Here is an 18,357-nt window from a genome sequence, read left to right as displayed (position 1 = left end):
GACTCAATGAGAACAGCATCACTGTTATTATGGTCTAACCAGGTTTTAGTTAAAAACATAAAATCAAGATTGTGTTTAATAATAAAATCATTGATTAAAAATGATTTACCCGCCAAAGACCTGACGTTTAGTAAGGCTAATGTTAGTTAACTCGTTTTTTGGGACAGGCTGTGGCTGACGAGGAATGGATGCTAAATTTGCTAAGTTGGCAGTTAAGTGCTTCTTTTTCTTACTTAGCGGATTCACCATTCTTTTTCTATTACCTATCACAACATAGATTGACGAAGAATTGAATACACACACACGCACACACACACACACACACACACACACACACACACACACACACACACACACACACACACATTGTGGCTAATATCCAGTGTGTGTTTGTTACAGTAATGCATAAATAGTTCCACAGACAGAGCTTCATTGCATAGAATCACTAAATCAATTCAGCTGTTCAGTCTGTATGTTTTTTATTCTAAATCCTTAGGGTGAAGATTTGGGATGTTTTGATGTGAATTAGAGACACATTATAAAGTCACTTTGTCTGCTAAGGTTTGCTTAGTGTTACCTATAAGTGCAGGTGATAATCGACAGTTCTTTCATTCTTTAAGCAAAAGTGCTAAATATTTAAATATTTGTTGGTCCAGCTTCTTAAATATGAAACATATACATAACATAAACATACAGTTTCATTGTTTTACAAGAAAGGAGAGATGTGTGTGTGTAACTGATGGTAAAGTGGCATTTTACTTTAAGCTAATTATCCTTTCTTTTTCCTTTTCAAGTGGCCCTGGAGAAATGCAGTGTGCTGCTTAGGGACACTTCGGTAGGCAGAATACTTGACAACAACGTCTCTAAACATAATCATGTCAAATCAAACAAGGATGAAGATCACAATGTGTGTACTTATGAAGCATCATATGGGTGAATTACACTTTGTCTATGTAGCCATCAACCCAATTTGTATGAAGCCGATGGGAAGGTAGCTCTGTAGGGCCTGTTAACCAATTAACCCCAGACATGCGTCATCAGCCTCTCCACTCTGCCCTTCACTTTTTATGGCGATAATGTCCAATTAGTTATTAGATATTGTTACCTCTGATGGCGATGCGCCTGTCAATGCCTGACTATAATTAGCAAGACCCGCGTTTGGCATATTGTCACTCTGCTCTCATCATCCACCTCTTCCCCTTTCTTCTGCTTGATGTGGCCCTTGTTGCGCTCCGAGGAATTCGGCAGCAGCATCATCTCGCCTCACTGGAACCAACTTCCCTGGTTTCGCCTCAGCAGCTGTGTCTGTTAGTGTCAACGGTTTGTCCGCCGGCATCTTCCCCCAGCACAGCATGATGTCCAGTATTTAAATGGCTGAGAGGATGTTTCATAGATCCAAGCTACAGTGATGACTTAGCAAGTCAGTTTTTAGATGTGCCACACTCCACTTTTAGATATTTCATATGTATTCTATTTGTCAGCGCTTCAGCTCCATGACTAACTTGTTTTGGATCTTACATGATTGACTGTCTATTAGTGATTTGTGTGTCATGTATTCATGCTTCTCATAACAGGCATAGCTTCAACAACAGAAACAAACCGAAGGGAAAAGCTCCGTGGTGTTTGTGTGTGCATGCGTGTTTGCATGTGCATCTAAAAGAACTTGCAGCGATGAGTTTCCTTCAGTCTTCTCTCAGCTCCCAGGCATTTTACCCATGGATGCATTACTAAACAATGTTACCAGGCCCAGGGGCCCAAAGGACCTGTAAGCCACCACCTCTGTCTGAAAAGACTAGTTATAAATATTTGTTTCAGTGTCAAAGGGTCATCATGCTACATATTGACACCATACAACATGATTTGCATGGTGTCAAAGAAATCTTCAGATTTCTTCTCAGCTGGAAGAAATCAAAAGCATCTACAACTGTGTATTTACTTGACCAAATGGTTGATTTTAATGTGGGAGCGTGGGCCACAATGAAAGCTGCCAAGAGCGCTGCCTCTTCAAGTGTTTGCACATTTAAATATTATGCATATTCTTATTCTGTTTAATACGTAATCAAAACAAAGAAGCAAACAGGCTCCATTTGTTGCCTTTATATTGAGTCTCTCGCATAGAGTAGAGATATAGGGGAGCACAAATGTTTTCTTTATTCCTTCTTTTAGCAGAGCCTGAAACGTCTGTGTTCAAGTGGACTAATGGTGTAAGCAAGAAGTTTAATACTGAGCTTGACTAGTAACAAATACAATTTCTGACAAACTATATGGGCCCTGCGAACATAAAGACACTTTTAAATTGCAGATGATGCTGCAGGAAAGAGAAGCTTGTGCAGAGAGAAATTTAGGTTCAACTGTATTGTTAGTTTAGAGTTTATACTTTGGGTTGTTTTAGTATAGTCATAATCTCTCCACGCTTTGAGAGCAAGAAGAGAGATTATTTTGGGTCAGAAGAGGTGAGACGGAGAGACAGAGAAGGGTTTTTTGTGCGTCTGAGCAATTGTTCAGTTCAGTTCAGGTTGTTAAATGCATGTGCGCTTTTCCGGGTTTTTGCACCAACACAAGGCTCTGACTTGGCCTAAAGGGTGGAATAAATGCATGATGCATGCAGACAACGCAAACACATGCAGAAGCCCAGAGCGCTGAACAGATAATGTCTTCACACCCAGCCTCTTCCTGCAATGGGTTGCACTGAGTCGAAGGCTCAGTTTGACTGTGAGTGGAAACCCTGCCATTTTAATTTCACCCATGGCTCCCAGGATAAGGGGAGCACAAACAGAGAGACAATGACACAGAGTAAAAGAAAGAAAACTGAGAGTGAGAGAGAAAGAGAGAGAGAGAGAGAGAGAGAGAGAGAGAGAGAGAGAGAGAGAGAGAGAGAGAGAGAGCTTGGCATGAAAGTGAGAAACAGTGCTCGCTGTCTAGAGACTTAGAGGGGAAGGGAGTGAGGTAGAGAGCTGATAAAGAGAAAGAAATAGAGATCAGGGAGAGTCCCTAGTGTCTGTTGTTCACTCAGCAAGTCTCTTTTAAGATAACTTCAATGTTCCCACAATTGAAAAGTTGAAAAGAATGCAGTCAGGAGGCGAAACTGGTTTGCAGAAGTTGGGAGACCCAGGAGACAAGGGGCAAGACCACTACACCATCTGTTTTTTCCCCCCGATAAAAGCCTTCGGGAAAGGCCCCAGGAAATGAGCAAAAATAGGCAAGCTCACTAAAAGGAGAACATGCTAATTAGACTTTTCTGGGACCCTCACTCACACCACTGGCTCATTTCCCTGCCAGTCAGACCAACTCCCTCCTCTTTCATACACTTTCCTTCTACGTCTTTTGCTCCTCCTTCTTCTTCTGCCTTCACATTCTTTGCTTGGAAAAAAGGGGGGCGCTTTTTAACAATGTGTGCCTACTTACTCAGTCAGTGGCCTGTATAATTACACATGCAGGCATTCTGACACATTTCAGCGTGATGGAGGCGACACTGGTGGGGGTTTATCCACTCTCATTTGCAGGGCTTTAATTAGGGCCATGTTTGTTTTGTGGCGATTGTAGAAATTAGCTAACCTCAGCTATCACAATAGAATCGATTTCCGACAAATAAAACTTGAATGACATGAATACTGCATGTGCTGCAGAAACCATATTTTTTTATAATCTTATCCTGTTTCTTATTCTTGGAAACCTATCAGAGCATCAATCCCCAATTGCTCATTAGCTCGATTTTTACTCAGCCTCAGTGCCAGATGTTCAGGCCAAGATAAACAGTTGTTCAGTTACGCTGCTTCTGGCACCGTACGATCACTGTACGTTGAGTATTTGTGCCCTAATAACACTTGAAGACTGAAACGGGGAGGATGCTGGGACGGCTTCCAGGATGACAAGATGTAGAGAACTGACATCAAGCACAAAACCACGCAAACCTTACACGTTCCCACGCACTGATAATGGCGTGACATCTCCTTTCCAGCTGGATATTTCTTTCTTTCCTCCCTTCTTTTTTCTCTTTCTCTTTGCATCAGTCTTGTCCACTGATGATATCATAGATACAGCGTATCATACAGCTAAAACTCAACCACAGTACACAGAAATTAAAGTGAAGTGCTGTTTAGTGTGGTAATGAGGCAAAGAAAGTCAGCTCTGTTTGGATGCTCTTTGCAATCATTAATTTCTGAGGGAGACATGAAGCAGCAGAGTGATGAACAGATGTTTTAAGAAAGGTCAATTTGCCTTTTTTTCTGATGGATATGTGTGTGTTTAAATTTTCTGAAAAACCAATAAACTGTTAATCATAAAAAAAGGTCCATTTGTATTCCCTTAAACAAAAATGTTGAATTTTTATTCCCCTTTCTTTTCCTATAACACTACAGTTGAGCCTCTAAACCTCAAACTATGCCATCTGAATAATTATCTGAAGGCTTTGTGGCCTCTAGAAGTAAAAGGAATTTAACTTGTGCTTGTTTAGAAGCAACACAATGTAAAAATAGTTCAAAGAAAAATGAAACATTGTGGAGTTTACCAGTGGGGAAAAAGTAAATGTAGCACTATCATGAGGACAACATTTCAGTTTGTCCCATTCTGCACCCTATACAAAACTAAAGACATCATGATCAGCCTCAGTTGTTGTTTTTGAAAACAAAGATATGTTAAAAAAAAAAAAATTGATATCTGATATTTTATGGTTTTTCTATCTCTCTCTTTGTTGCTCAGGACCCCCGAAGCAAGCACAAGTTCAAGATTCACACATACGGCAGTCCCACCTTCTGTGACCACTGTGGTTCGTTGCTTTACGGGCTCATCCACCAAGGGATGAAATGTGACAGTGAGTACACACCCTGTGTGTGTGTGTGTGTGTGTGTGTGTGTGTGTGTGTGTGTGTGTGTGTGTGTGTGTGTGTGTGTGTGTGTGTGTGTGTGTGTGTGTGTGTGTGAGAGAGAGAGAGAGTGCGTGCGTGTGTGCACCTGTGTTGAATATGCTGTGCTGGTCAGCCCTAATGAGAACAGATGGGAATAGACTGTTACTGTACTACTCTCAGCCACATATGCAGGCTAGGCAGAATTCACTGTCCTGCCCTACTCCTCCTCTTTGCGCTCCCATTCTTTCCACCCACACTCCTCTATCAAGTCTTCCCTTCTTTCTTTACATGTATGACCCCCATTCTGTACTGTATTCTCCTGATTTTAATTCTCTGTTTTGGCCCCACTTCTTCTCTTTCTTCCCTCTTTGCTTTCCCAATTCTTCTCTCTGTACTCCCACACATCCTCCCCATCCTTTTCCTCTACAGTACACCATGCTTTTTTCATTCCCCTTTACATTTTGTTCCTCCTCCTCTGTATCCCTTACTGTACCTCATCTGTCCCCTCTTGTCTCCACGCCGTCTCCATCCATCATCCTCCCTCACTCTCGCCTCCTCTTACTCTGTCCATCCATCTGTGGGTCTCTGGTGGTGGCCTCATCATAGATGGTAATGGGGGCACACCAAAGAAAATTGATGCAGGGAGGCCATCGCCATTACGCCATAGCTGCTTCCCCATCTCTTGTCTCTCATCTCTTCTTGTCTCCTCCCAGCATGTCAGCCTGACAAGCCTGCCGAGTGGTGAGGGAGGTGTCTGTGTGTGTGTGTGTGTGTGTGTGTGTGTGTGTGTGTGTGTGTGTTTCCTACAATAGGCCTATCCAACCCAGTGTGACACAGTGGAGTTAGTCCACTAGATGGTGAGCTCATCTACTCATAGTGATTATATCATTTCTGTTAATGTGGTGATTACTTACGTTTAAGTGCTACACAGTACCTTTAACAAAAGCAGTGGCTTTTGATTACTGCTTTCACTCACTTAAAATAAACATTTCTGCACTCAATCATCTCCGAAACAAATATTTTGCAGCCTTTCGTGCATGTTTGTGGGTCCAAAAAGAAAATAAGCACTGAGCCCAGGAGTTACAGGCTCAGTCCCGGTACTCTAAACATTTTTTAACTTATTGCAGTCAACACTGGATAGACATTGACTTTACTCCAGTGGAAAGCTTCCAAAAGATCCAGAACCACAGCAGCGCTTCATCAAACTGCTAAATGTGACAGTAAAAATATACTCACAAACGTTAGATGTCTCTTAAGTTGAATAGAGTAGACTTTGCCTGCAGTACAGAAACAGAGGTGAGTACATTAGAATGACTCACAATTAATAATATGTTATCTGAAGCAATATGTGTAATGTTTTGGCAGCAGCTGCAAAACCTACATTTGTTTTGTTTTGGTATTCCTCAAGGATGTAAACAACAAGAATAAAGCTGAAATTGATTTTGTTTTTTGTAATTCAAGGCAGAGCTCCCTGCAAAATGTTGTGCTCACTCTTTGTCTGCTGTCATTGAGATATCCGTAGAAAAAAGGTTGATTTTAGTTTCTTTTCCCCACTACATCACACTAACTCTTTTTGCACATTTTCTTCAGAGGCAGAGGCTTTTCCACGCATAAGTGCATCATAAATTGCATTAAACTTGTTAAATTCAGCATAATGTGCAATGTTACACTCACTTATCCTAACCTGTCCTCCCTTTCAACCTCAATGCATATAGAACAAGGAAAGAGGTACATTTCACTGTTATGTGGAGTGCCTAAAAAAAAGTCCCCTTACAGATAAACTCAACACACCTCATTCTATCTCTTTCTAGCCTGCGACATGAACGTGCACAACCAATGTGTGGTCAACGTGCCAAGCCTGTGTGGGACGGACCACACGGAGCGTCGGGGTCGCCTCTTCCTCAAGATCGAGGTCAGCTTGGACAAGCTACACGTCACAGGTTGGTCTTATTCTTAATCAGTGCGTAGTCTTGTGTTGTACAGTACTTTATAGGCTGCTCAGTCTCAAATGATGAGAGACGTACAGTAAGCAAGAGGTTCCCTGATGTGACTGTGAGTGTTTGATCTTCAGACCATTGAAAGAAATCTCTCTGGCGTAGACTTGAGTTAATGAACTAATCAGAATTTTCTTTTTTTTATTCTGCCTCTAGCCAGATGCTTGCTTAAGTGGTCACTCATTCACTCAGTCAGGAATACTGAAAGGATGCTGAGAAACCTTTCTCTGTCAGTGCAGGCTCTTCAGACGCTTCACTCTGTTTCCACTCACGCTTCCACTCTGTTTTTTGTTAAGGCTCCGCACCAGCGATAGCCATGGCCGAAGGCATTATGTGTGTATGTCTGTCCGTCCGTACGTCCCATCCTAGTGAATGCCATATTTCAGAAACGCCTGGAGGGAATTACTTCTACTACAAACGTCGACTTGGACTCAAGGATGAAGTGATTAGATGTTGGTGGTCAAAGGTCAAGGTCACTGTGACCTCACAAAAATTGCAAAACTTACAACAAAAATTATGACAACATTCCACACAAATGTCTAATAGGATCAAATGATGAAGTGATGACATTTTATATCCAAGGTCCAGGTCAAATTCACTTTGACATCATCATAATGTGCTATAAAAAAACACTTTTCTGGCCACTATTCAACTCGGCAACAGAAGCTGAGACATTTGGTCAGATACTGAATTAGTGACCCTAAACTTGGATGCCCACTTGAAACTGTAGTGATTGTATAGATCTACTGTGCTGTCAGGTTGAAGATGCGTGTGAAGCATCCACGTTTTGGAGTTTGGTAATCCACTACAAGCTCATTTGTTTTGCTGATATTGAGCTTCAGGTGATTATCGTTGCACCGTGTGACCAAGCTCTCTATCAGTTCCTAATTCTGGTTTTGGATATCATTATCAAGTGAGATTCTTTTATTTTAACTGGCTCAACTTGGAGTCTTTCACTGCACACAGTGTGAGGCGATTTTGGCGTAGTGTTGTGACCCCTGACTGACCCGAAAAGACTTTTTTTCTCATAAAAAGTTATACAGCTGTAAATTGTGTCACAATCCTCTTAAAACACTGTATGCATAGGGTGACCTCTTGCTCACCCAGTAAGAGCGTGCACCCCATGTAGGCTGAGTCCTTTGCAGCGGCCCGGGTTCGAGTCCGGCCCTTTGCTGCGTGTCATCCCCAATCTCTCTCAAGCTACTTTCAATGGAAGGAATCAGGTGCCATTCCTACTGTAATGCATCAATGTTGTCAACAGTGAAATTGGACTGCTGCACCCAGGGAATTGGGCATACTGTGATTCCAGAAGGTTTTACCTGAAACGAGAAGAAATCTAACTTAATTTAAAATGAAAAACTTAACAAATTGAAACTGAATTAAACTGTAGCTTTGTGTAGCACCTGTGTGTGTGTGGGTGTGTGTGTGTGTGTGTTCAACACCTCCAAATTATCCTGTCAGTCAAGAGCAGCACCTGAAGTGGAAAACTCTCCGGTGTTAGAAATTGCAGGGAGAGAAATTGCTGCCGGGTTACTTCCATAACCTCTCTCTTGCTGTCCCACACAAACACACACAAACATGGGGAGACAGCGTTGGTCAGGGAATATGAGTGCTAGGGCCAAAGTGTTTTTAACTCAGTGGGGATCAAACAGGAATAATCTCTGGCTGCAGCAGTGACAGAGTTGCAGACATGATTGACTTAGAAATAGTTGCTTTCATAAAAATGTTTGTTTTTTAAAGTCATCCAGGTGAAAAGAAATAGGGAAGGTGAGGAAGCTATAGTCACAGTTGGCTTACAGCATTTGTTCACTCTGCTTTTCAGTTTTATTATATTGCGGTCTTTTTATTTGCCCTGCTGCCATTGACGTACTGGGATCAAAAAACGGCCCTGGTATTTGTAACACCCAGTATTTTTAAACCACAACAACCCCACTCAAACATTGATAAAAAGCAACAAAAAAACATATTGTATGAATAGAATGCAGAAATTCAGAACACACGCTGAAACAACTAATTATTGATTTATTAACTAAAATTAATTAATTAATAACTGCCTCCTGAAGCTAGGTTTATGGTAGCCGCGGCGTTCTTGGCGCGAGGGGCACGCTCCGTAAAATGACGTCACCATGGTCGTTTTTAGCGCGAAGGCACCACAAGCTGTCGCGGCGCGTGATCGTGGACCTCTGAATTTTTGTAACTGCGCCTACTGCACTTTCAGTTCAACACGGATGGCTGGGAAGAACTGGTTTGTCTGTACAAACATCTGTGTTATTCTCCATGTACAGACCACAGGGAGCCTTAAATATGTGTTTAGAGAGAGACACTACACTGGGAAAAGAAGAAACATTTAGCTGGAGAGTGTGGAAAAACATGAGAGATTGTTCTATCAAAGCTAAAAAACAGCTTCATGTAAAGAGTGTTCTTCACAGTGTTACAGGCAGACAGTCATTTCGATTTGGAGATAAACAACAGTCACGTTAATGATTAGAGTAGATAAATGTAATGTTTTGCGGTACGTCTCTGTTTTAACATGGTTGTGTTTACTACTGTTGCCAGGCAGCCTGCTTTCCTTAACTTCCGGTTTCTTCTTCTCTACTACTTCTTGCTCATTCACAGATTATTTTGTCTGTACGCACTCTGGTGTTTTGGAGAGTACTGCAACGAACAATGCGTTGAGCATAAATGTCTTCGTGCGTGCTCGTAGGGCACGCGCCATCTATACCCGCAAGTATACCCACACCTTTAAGCTTAATGTGGTGCTCTTGTACTTTGTAACCTCACTTCATTTGCTCTTGCGATAATTACTAAAACCACAAGAGGTCGCTGCCAACAAATGTAAATATGAGTCGTTATGAGCTGCTTGCACAATCAACCTATAGGGTTGTTTTCTGGGTGAGGATGGGTTGAACAGTTGTGTTTCTGTCCACCTGACGAATTGAAGTCCTGCTTAGCTCTGTTTTTGTCCCCACCAACTCCGGAGAAAGTATCTGTATCTTTAGCTGCTAAATGTTCCACTATGTTCACCAGCTAGTCGCCAACTTTGTCTGTCGTGTGCTATCGTACAGAGATACCAAACGACACTAGCTGCCTCTGCTTGAAACAATGCTGACGAGACTGGTGAGACTGAAGCAAAACAGTAACTATGTAGGGCACAAAACCAAAACAATGAGTGGAATGTAATAATGATGGACCAGTTTAGACAAAGCATGGACTGTGATTGACAGAGAAAAGAAGATAAAGATCAATACTGAGAACAAGACAAGGAGGAAGAGACGGCAGAGGAAGTCAATGTTTTGCAGTGTTTTTTTCCCCTCCTCTATAATGGCAGCGGTCTGAACAGTGAAGCCTCAGCTTGTTCTCCAGCTCCCCTCCGGTCCCACAGACAAGTGGCGGGCCTTTGTGGTTCACCGCACCGATGCCTGAACTTGATTAAATCTTTCCAGCCAAGAAAACAAACATATCCCCCGGTCTCTCTCTCTCTCTCTCTCCTCTTTTCCCTGTATCTCTCCTCTCCATCTCTTCGTCCAATATTGACATTCGCTGGTACCTTCTTCTAACCTGTTCCTTTGAGACATCAGCATATCTCCACCCCTCCATCCCCCCACCCCCCCCCATCTGCTGAGCTCCTCAAAAAGACATCATCTTTATCATCCTTTCTTTTTCTACCAGCTGAATCCATTGCTCAGTTGAGTGACTTGTCCTTTCCCTTCTGGCCCTAATATCCTTCTTCTTCTACATCCTCTGTCTCTTACGCTCTTCCTCTACCTTGTTTGCTCGTTTCTTTTTTCACTGTAAATACATCCTTCATCCTTCTCTTACTCCTCTTCATGATCAACGTCTCTTCAAGCAAAAGCGATATGAACAACCTGTGGGCATGAGCAGAGGTTTATTCTGGAGTTTTAAAAAAGGCAAACACAAACATGCCGTTGTCCCTTTTTGGCCTGCCTACACACACACACAAACACACACACACACACACACACACACACACACACACACACACACACACACACACACACACACACTCATAGGGCATCTGAAGATCGGGACAAAGTGAGCACACCGCAGTTTACTCAGGGTGAAATTTCCTACCACTGACATGTTCGCCTTAGGTTTAAAGCACATTTGACTGACAACAACTCATAGCACCATCATAGCACCATATTACAAATAGAGGCTTAAATTAAAATTTTAAATTGCAGTGTGACCAACACATCTTAGCTGAGGAAATAGATTGTTACTTTATATTGCTGCTTTTGGCTGTTGACTTAGCAGATCTCATTATCCATCAGGCCGTTTAATAATTTCCTTAAACCCTTTATCACTAAAAGAAACATCACTGCAAGTGCTCAATTGTGTTTTAAAGGTCCTGTATTGTTAAAAGTGAGATTTCCCTTTCTTTTTTCTTTTACTAACAGGTCGAGGGGATATATAAATAATGTGGAAGTATCAAAACGCGCAATTCACAGAGAAATGCACACAGCCCGTATTCAGAAACGACGCCTTTAAACGAGCCGTCAGGACTTCCGTAAGATTGTGATGTCACATCTACTACTACTACTATATATAGGAAGAAAGTGTTGCTACAGTGCCGTTACAGTCATTCCCCGGCTGCAATGGCGGTGCATAGACGCAGAGAGCACAGATGCAGAAGACCCGGAAACGCTGACCAATCAGAGCATACTGGGCTTTTCAGGAGGGGGACTTAAAGAGACAGGCGCTAAAAGGGAGCGATTCAGACAGAGGGTCAATACAGGTATATTCAGACAGACAGTATGAGAAAAATTGTTTTTTGAACATTAAAGCATGTTAACTTGTGTTAGTAGAAACCCAAAATACACAAAAATGAGCATGATATGGGACCTTTAAAGGACTGTGGGTAGAAATTTCATAATTACACTTCCTTAAAGTGCTCATATTATGCTTTTTGCCTTTTTATCTTTCCTTTATTGTGTTATATATCTTTTTTGTGCATGTTATAGGTTTACAAAGTGAAAAAACAGCTCTATTGTAGTCCAGCCTTTACTTACCGTAACAAACGTGCGTCACTTTGTAACACGTTATAATGCTCGCATAACTGCTAGCGTGGCACGCCCTCATACTCTACTTCTTAATGGCTAGTTGTCCTTACCTAGCTACTGCGCATGTGCGACTCCCAACAAAGATGGAACAGAAGTGAGATGCCTCACTCTGTAGCTAAAACAGAGAGCTCAACACACAGGGTGAAAAGAGGAGCTGCAGCAATGTGCAGTACAACAAAAATATGGTGTTTTTTGAAAATGAAATCATGTAAACCTATTCTGGTACAACCTCTAAATACAATTATGAACCTGAAAATGAGCAGAATATGAGCACTTTAAAATGACCACAACCACCTAAGGTTAATTTTCTCCCTTCACTCTGTGTGTGTGTGTGTGTGTGTGTAATTTCTGCATTCCGATCTCTGACAGTGCACTGCAGGGATCCATCCAGCTCCTGTTTGGCCGTGCAGCTTTCCTCTTCAGATTATCAGACATTCATTGGTTGCACATGGCATTGTTATGCAACAACACATTTGAATTTCAAAGCCTTTTTCTGAAGATTACACTGTCGGTCCACTGCAGCTCCTGCACGCAACCGCCCTGGGATCCAGATCATATTTCATTTATAGCTGTAGCATATTTATATTTTATTAAGGCATTCAGTTCATCTTCTTTGTGTACCCGAAGAATGTCAAAAAATATCATAAGGTTAACTGTGTTTGTGCAGACTTAAGTTTCAGCTCAGACTTATTCTCTTCAGTTTTTCTGATAGCATTAAGTGCAGGGAAATAACACTCAGCAGAAATTATCTGAGATATAGGACAATAAATAAGCATTTTAGAGAAGAAAGAAATAAAAAAACTTTGTCATTCATTAGCTACAAAGGTTTCAGGCTCCTAAAGTCTCATCTAAGTGCCAGTGCACATTGTTGTGTTTTTGCTTTTGTAAAAGGCAGAATATTTTACTCCTGTGTGACCCGGTACACGATGGTTACACAATGGTTACATGATGGTTGCAGGATGGTTGCACGATAGTTGCACGAAAACAGCAGAGTGGATGCATGCTGGTAATTTTGCGTGACATAAACAGCAGCCTTGTATCAGTGATAGTGGATTAGTGAAGTCTCTAATCAAGTTAAAAGAGACATAATATACACTAAGTCTGCTTTTTCTGTCTATATCATGTGTTCTACTCCAAACTAGTGATAAAGACAAAACACACACACACACACACACACACACACACACACACACACACACACAAACAGACACTAATTTTATTGGTAACTACCTCATAAGGAGCGATGGGAGGGGAGGATAAAGAAGGAAAGCAGCTCTTGTATCTAAGCAACAGACAGCAGAGATGGTCCTTGATCACTGCAGCTGTTGATGTTTCATTTTGTGTGTATGTGTGAGAGAAAGAGAGAGAGGGAGAAAGAGGGAGAGAGAGAGAGAGAGACTGCACATGCACAAATACATTTACTGTGTTTGTAACTTGCACACACACTTACAGTACCTATCCATCATCATCATCTGTTTTTATACATTGTATTTGTTTATTTGAGTGTGTGTGTGTGTGTGTGTGTGTGTGTGTGTGTGTGTGTGTGTGTGTGTGTGTGTGTGTGTGTGTGTGTGTGTGTGCGTGTGTGTGTGTGTGTTTGCCTCATTATGTGTAAGATGTAAAGATGCTTTGGCGTCGTTTGGCACCAGCGTTGCCATGGAAGTGGCTGCTGCCTTTAACGGTGCCATAGCTAGCGGAGGGGAGGATTTAGATGAGAACGTGGGATGCTGAGATTGACTTTCTGCTCCTTATACTTTATTGTGTGTGTGTGTGTGTGTGTGTGTGTGTGTGTGTGTGTGTGTGTGTGTGTGTGTGTGTGTGTGTGTGTGTGTGTGTGTGTGTGTGTGTGTGCGCACACGTGTGTGTTAGAGAGAGAGAGACAGGGAGGGGAATTACCTCAGCTGAGATTGTACTGTGTGAACTATGAGGTTGAAGCAACACATTCATGAACAAGGTAAAAACTTCTGACTGTGGCTTGTTTTGTCAGATATGCAACTCAAAGTGAGAGACCTACACTGCCCTCTACTGTATGACACTGGAAGAGCATGAAAAAAATTAGTTATTGTAACATGCAATATAACAATATTACTACTTTATTGTCCTTCATGCTTTTTTAACTTTATGATATAAATTCTGTGATATTCTTTTCGTGTAATGTTTGGCTTGTTTTTTGTTTCATGTAATTTTTCCACTTTGTTGTCATTTGACTTCAATTTTAAAAGTTTCTGTTTGCTAAAGTAACTCCCTCAAACCTAAGAAAAATGCCCAAAATAGTAAATCCAGAATAGGGACAGCAACTAATGATCATTAACATTTTTGATGAATCATTTGGTCCATAAAAAGTTAGCAGTCAAATTAAGTCCCAAACTCAAAGATAATTAATATCAATGAAGACTGAGAAAACCAGCAAATATTCACATTTAAAAAACTGGAAAAATAAGTTTTGGGGCATTTTTGCCTTAAAATGAATTTGAATTATTAATTGATAATCAAAAAAGTCATTTTAGCTCTAATAAATCAACACAAAGCCTTTATTTGACTTTGTTTCTATCTCATCATTATTTTTCATACGGCTTGTGAGTCATCATAATTCATAACTCTTCATCCCTTAGAAGCATGTTGTTTTACAAACCTTGTCACAGAACGATGCTAAACTAAATGTCAGAATAAATCAGATTACACCTCACAAACAGAACTAAATGAGTTGCAGTGACTCTGAAATGATTCTTTCCAACGTTTGCTTTGTATGCAGCCCATATTTATTCTTCAGAGTGAAAATACATTATCATTGTTTTAATGAAGAATCTCAGTGAACGTGTTATTGTGTGAAAGTTCACACTGACTCCCTGAAACATTCAGATTACAGCCTTTTTTCTCCTTGTTCAGTCTGATTACATATGCAGAGTGGCGAGGTTGGAGCAAATTTAGAGGATTTAGTGTGATCCTGTTTCTGCTCTCCGTCTCTTATAGTTATGTTGTGTGTTAACTGTCAGAAACTTAAGATTGATTTTATCTGTTATGTGGCCTATAGTTCTCCTTTTTTCTTTTCTGTCCAGTGATTGTTTCAATAACGCTGTATATGATTCTCCTAGCTGACATTTATTTGTGTGTTCACATGATGTTGCTACGTGCGGCAGGGCTGGAGTCGGCCCATTGGCCACTTACAGTAGATGTTGTCACCATGGTGAAAGTGGCATGTTCACGCCACCCTGCCGCGCCCCCCCCCACACACACACACACACACACACACACACACACACTCCTGTTGCTATGTAACAGCACTCCCTTTTTGTCAATTTGTCAGTTATCACACAGGGGAAACGTCACGCCTCCCTCACATTATCCGCTCACCTATGTGAGAAAGAGAGTACGCTACAAGGAAGGAGCGTGTAGTTTAATTTTCAATGTGTCAGACAGACTTTTAGTGCAACTAGTATTCTGCAGTTTTTCTTGTTTTTGTTGATTTTACATTTGCGTGCGCCCTAACACCCACCAATGTTACAATCCAGTTGGTGCTGTTTCACAAGTAAATTTTGACAGTATGTTTCGCTTCGCAGCACCTGTTGTCAGCATATGTGGTGTCTGATTTGATGAGCCATTAGCTGAGGAACTGAGGACAGAAACACATCTATATATCTATCTCTCTATCTATCTTTCTGTCTATCTATCTATCTATATATCTATCTAAATAGATATCTGCTTACAGAATAAGTAAATAAGACTATAAATCTGGCCAGCACTCTGACCAATCCTCCATGCTATACACATTCTGATGAGTAACTTACGTTATATTTTTCAGACATCCTTTTTTTTTTTTTTTTTTGAGAGTATGGTTTAGAAATCAACTTGCAAAGACTCAAAATGTGCGTGACATTAGGGTATTACAGAAATCCACACATATGGTTCTGGAGTCTCTGAATCTGGCTTGGGGCTCGAACACACACACACACACACACACACACACACACACACACACACACACAGACAAACACACACATGGTTACATTTTCTCTCTGTCTGATTCCCTTCTATCTTCTAGTGGGTGAAGCCAGGAACCTGATTCCTATGGATCCAAATGGTTTATCAGACCCTTATGTTAAACTCAAGCTCATCCCCGACCCAAAGAATGAGACCAAACAGAAGACCAGGACCATCCGTTCCTCTCTCAACCCCTGCTGGAACGAGTCCTTCACCTTGTGAGTCATCAAGTCTGTGTTTGTCTATTGTTGTTTATGTTTATTTGTGACAAGAAGAAGACCCCTTTTTTGTTCTTACAGTCTCTCTCGTCACATGTTGTTACTCTTTCCTCTGTGTGTCTATATGTCTGTATTTAGTAAGCTGAAAGCATCAGATAAGGACCGCCGTCTGTCCATTGAGGTGTGGGATTGGGACCGAACCACCCGGAACGACTTCATGGGCTCCATGTCGTTTGGAGTGTCCGAGCTCATCAAAGCTCCCAACTGTGGATGGTCAGTCAGTCTTTCTTAGTCCCTTTCATTTGAGAGGTTGAACGTTTAAAGTTTCAGATTCTCCAAAACATCCGCTGGTGTGAGGACGTTGTCATATCCAGCAGCAAAGAAATTGGAATGACATTACATTCTGCATTTATACAGCGTAGTAAGCTACATCATGCTTTACACGTAAAATAGTAAAGCACAGTAAACTGCATGCAAAGTCTTGTACCAGTATCACGACCAGTGTTGCTGAAACTGATGAGTGATCAGAAGTGTAAAAGCAGACCAAAGTTTGTTTTTTTAACCACATTTTTCTTTAATATTATGGTAGTATATTAAATGAGTTGCTCTGATTGGTTATACAACCTTTATCTAATCAGGCATTGAGATCTCTTCTTCAAGGGACACCTGAGATCCAGGATACTGAAAAACAATAATAGATGTTAGACTGTAGTAAAAGTAGCAACTAAAAACATAATTCTCAGCAGAATATGAAATAAGATTAAAAAAAGGAACAATAAAGTACTGTGGATTGCATTATAAACTAAAAGCAGTCAGTTCAGACCTGGCGTAGGGAACTGGCTGTGTGTGCAATTGTTATCATATTATAAATACAGCTCACAGGAATGCCATAACAGTAAGTCAATGTGGTTCCAGCTGTGCTTCATACTATACTGGCCACCAACCTAACATCACTGTGAAACAGCAGCACACTGTGGGTAAAACAGACGTAAACACCGCTGACTCCATTCACTCTGACAAACAGCACCTGCCGGCGTTATTTCCTTGTCTCTCTGTCTTTGTCGGCCTGCTTTGTCTCCTTCCTGATAAACACACACTTACACTCCTTGGCCATGTTAAAATACCTGCCGCCACCTAGCCTAAACCGAGCCTGATTGACTGCTGCTTTGTGCACAGTTACAAAGATCCAGGAAATACTTGCTGTGTGTAAAAATGTAGCCCGGAAACTACTTCTGTGTGTTTGTCTGCTGTATATAACAGGTCATTAGACAAGTGGCCAGAGGATGTGTACATTAGAGATGAAGTCTCTGCTGAAGGAGAGCAGATCTGCAAACACTAAAAGGAAGGGAACCAGCTACTGATGATTGAAGTGGTGCAGAGATGTAAAGTGTTATCGCTGTCTAGGTGGACAGAGGAAGACATGCTTGGATGATGGATTCAAGGGAAAGTACAGTAGATAAAATACAGATTCACTTCTCTTTTGTTTTTTTTTGTTCTCCCTCAGGTACAAGTTGCTGAACCAGGAGGAGGGAGAGTATTACAACGTTCCCATCCCTGAGATGGACGACGTCAACCTGGAGCTCCGACAGAAGTTTGAGGTAAGTTTGACTGAATTCGTTAACCTGACGCACCAGATGTCAGATGTTTGTTACACAGAACCGTGTGAGAAGCTGCCATTGGAAACTGTTTGGGAAAGGGCAGACCCTTTAAAAAAATACCTGGAAGGTGATTGTATGAACCATTTGTCTATCACGTCCGTTGTTGTTTTGAACGAACAGTCCCACGCACCCAAACCACACCTGTAGCTGCCCATAGCTCCTCACAGGACGCTGATTGGTCGAACAGCTGGTAGATAAAATTTTCGTGTGATATGTGATCCCGCAATTCTCACGTGATCGTGTGATATCGCAAGAATCCAGCTGCCATTCAAGGTTATGAATTCATAACACTCGATAAAAATATAAGTAGGTTTTCTTTGTAACACATGCACACGTGTATATCATATACACTCACTTATCCTCTCCTGTCACCATGGTAACCCCGTCCTGTTCCCCCACTTGTGCTTTTCACCCTGCGTGTCAGAGAGGGAGATCGCTTTCTTCTGGCATTGATAAAGTGAATGCTCTGGATTTTAAAGGAAAATCCCCAAATGCATATACAGTACAAGCTTACAGTCGACAAAGGAGGCAAGTTCCTGATTGCTTTATGTAAGAATTGCAGGTGCAGCTACAGATAATACTCAC

General features: G+C 41.4%; 1 protein-coding gene across 2 annotated transcripts in view; it reads left to right on the top strand.

Moving 5' to 3' along the window:
- Positions 1-18,357, top strand: part of si:ch73-374l24.1 (protein kinase C alpha type) — a 113,276-nt gene that overhangs the window by 77,877 nt on the left and 17,042 nt on the right. For both annotated transcript variants that reach the window (XM_031312435.2, XM_031312436.2), the window contains exons 4-8: positions 4,699-4,810; positions 6,655-6,783; positions 15,958-16,114; positions 16,253-16,387; positions 17,619-17,712. In XM_031312435.2, coding sequence (XP_031168295.1) covers positions 4,699-4,810; positions 6,655-6,783; positions 15,958-16,114; positions 16,253-16,387; positions 17,619-17,712 — 627 coding nt within the window. The remainder of the gene's footprint in view (positions 1-4,698; positions 4,811-6,654; positions 6,784-15,957; positions 16,115-16,252; positions 16,388-17,618; positions 17,713-18,357) is intronic.

Source organism: Sander lucioperca, chromosome 21 (genome assembly GCF_008315115.2).
Source record: "Sander lucioperca isolate FBNREF2018 chromosome 21, SLUC_FBN_1.2, whole genome shotgun sequence".
NCBI lineage: Eukaryota > Metazoa > Chordata > Actinopteri > Perciformes > Percidae > Sander > Sander lucioperca.
This window is presented reverse-complemented; position numbering and strand designations above follow the sequence as displayed.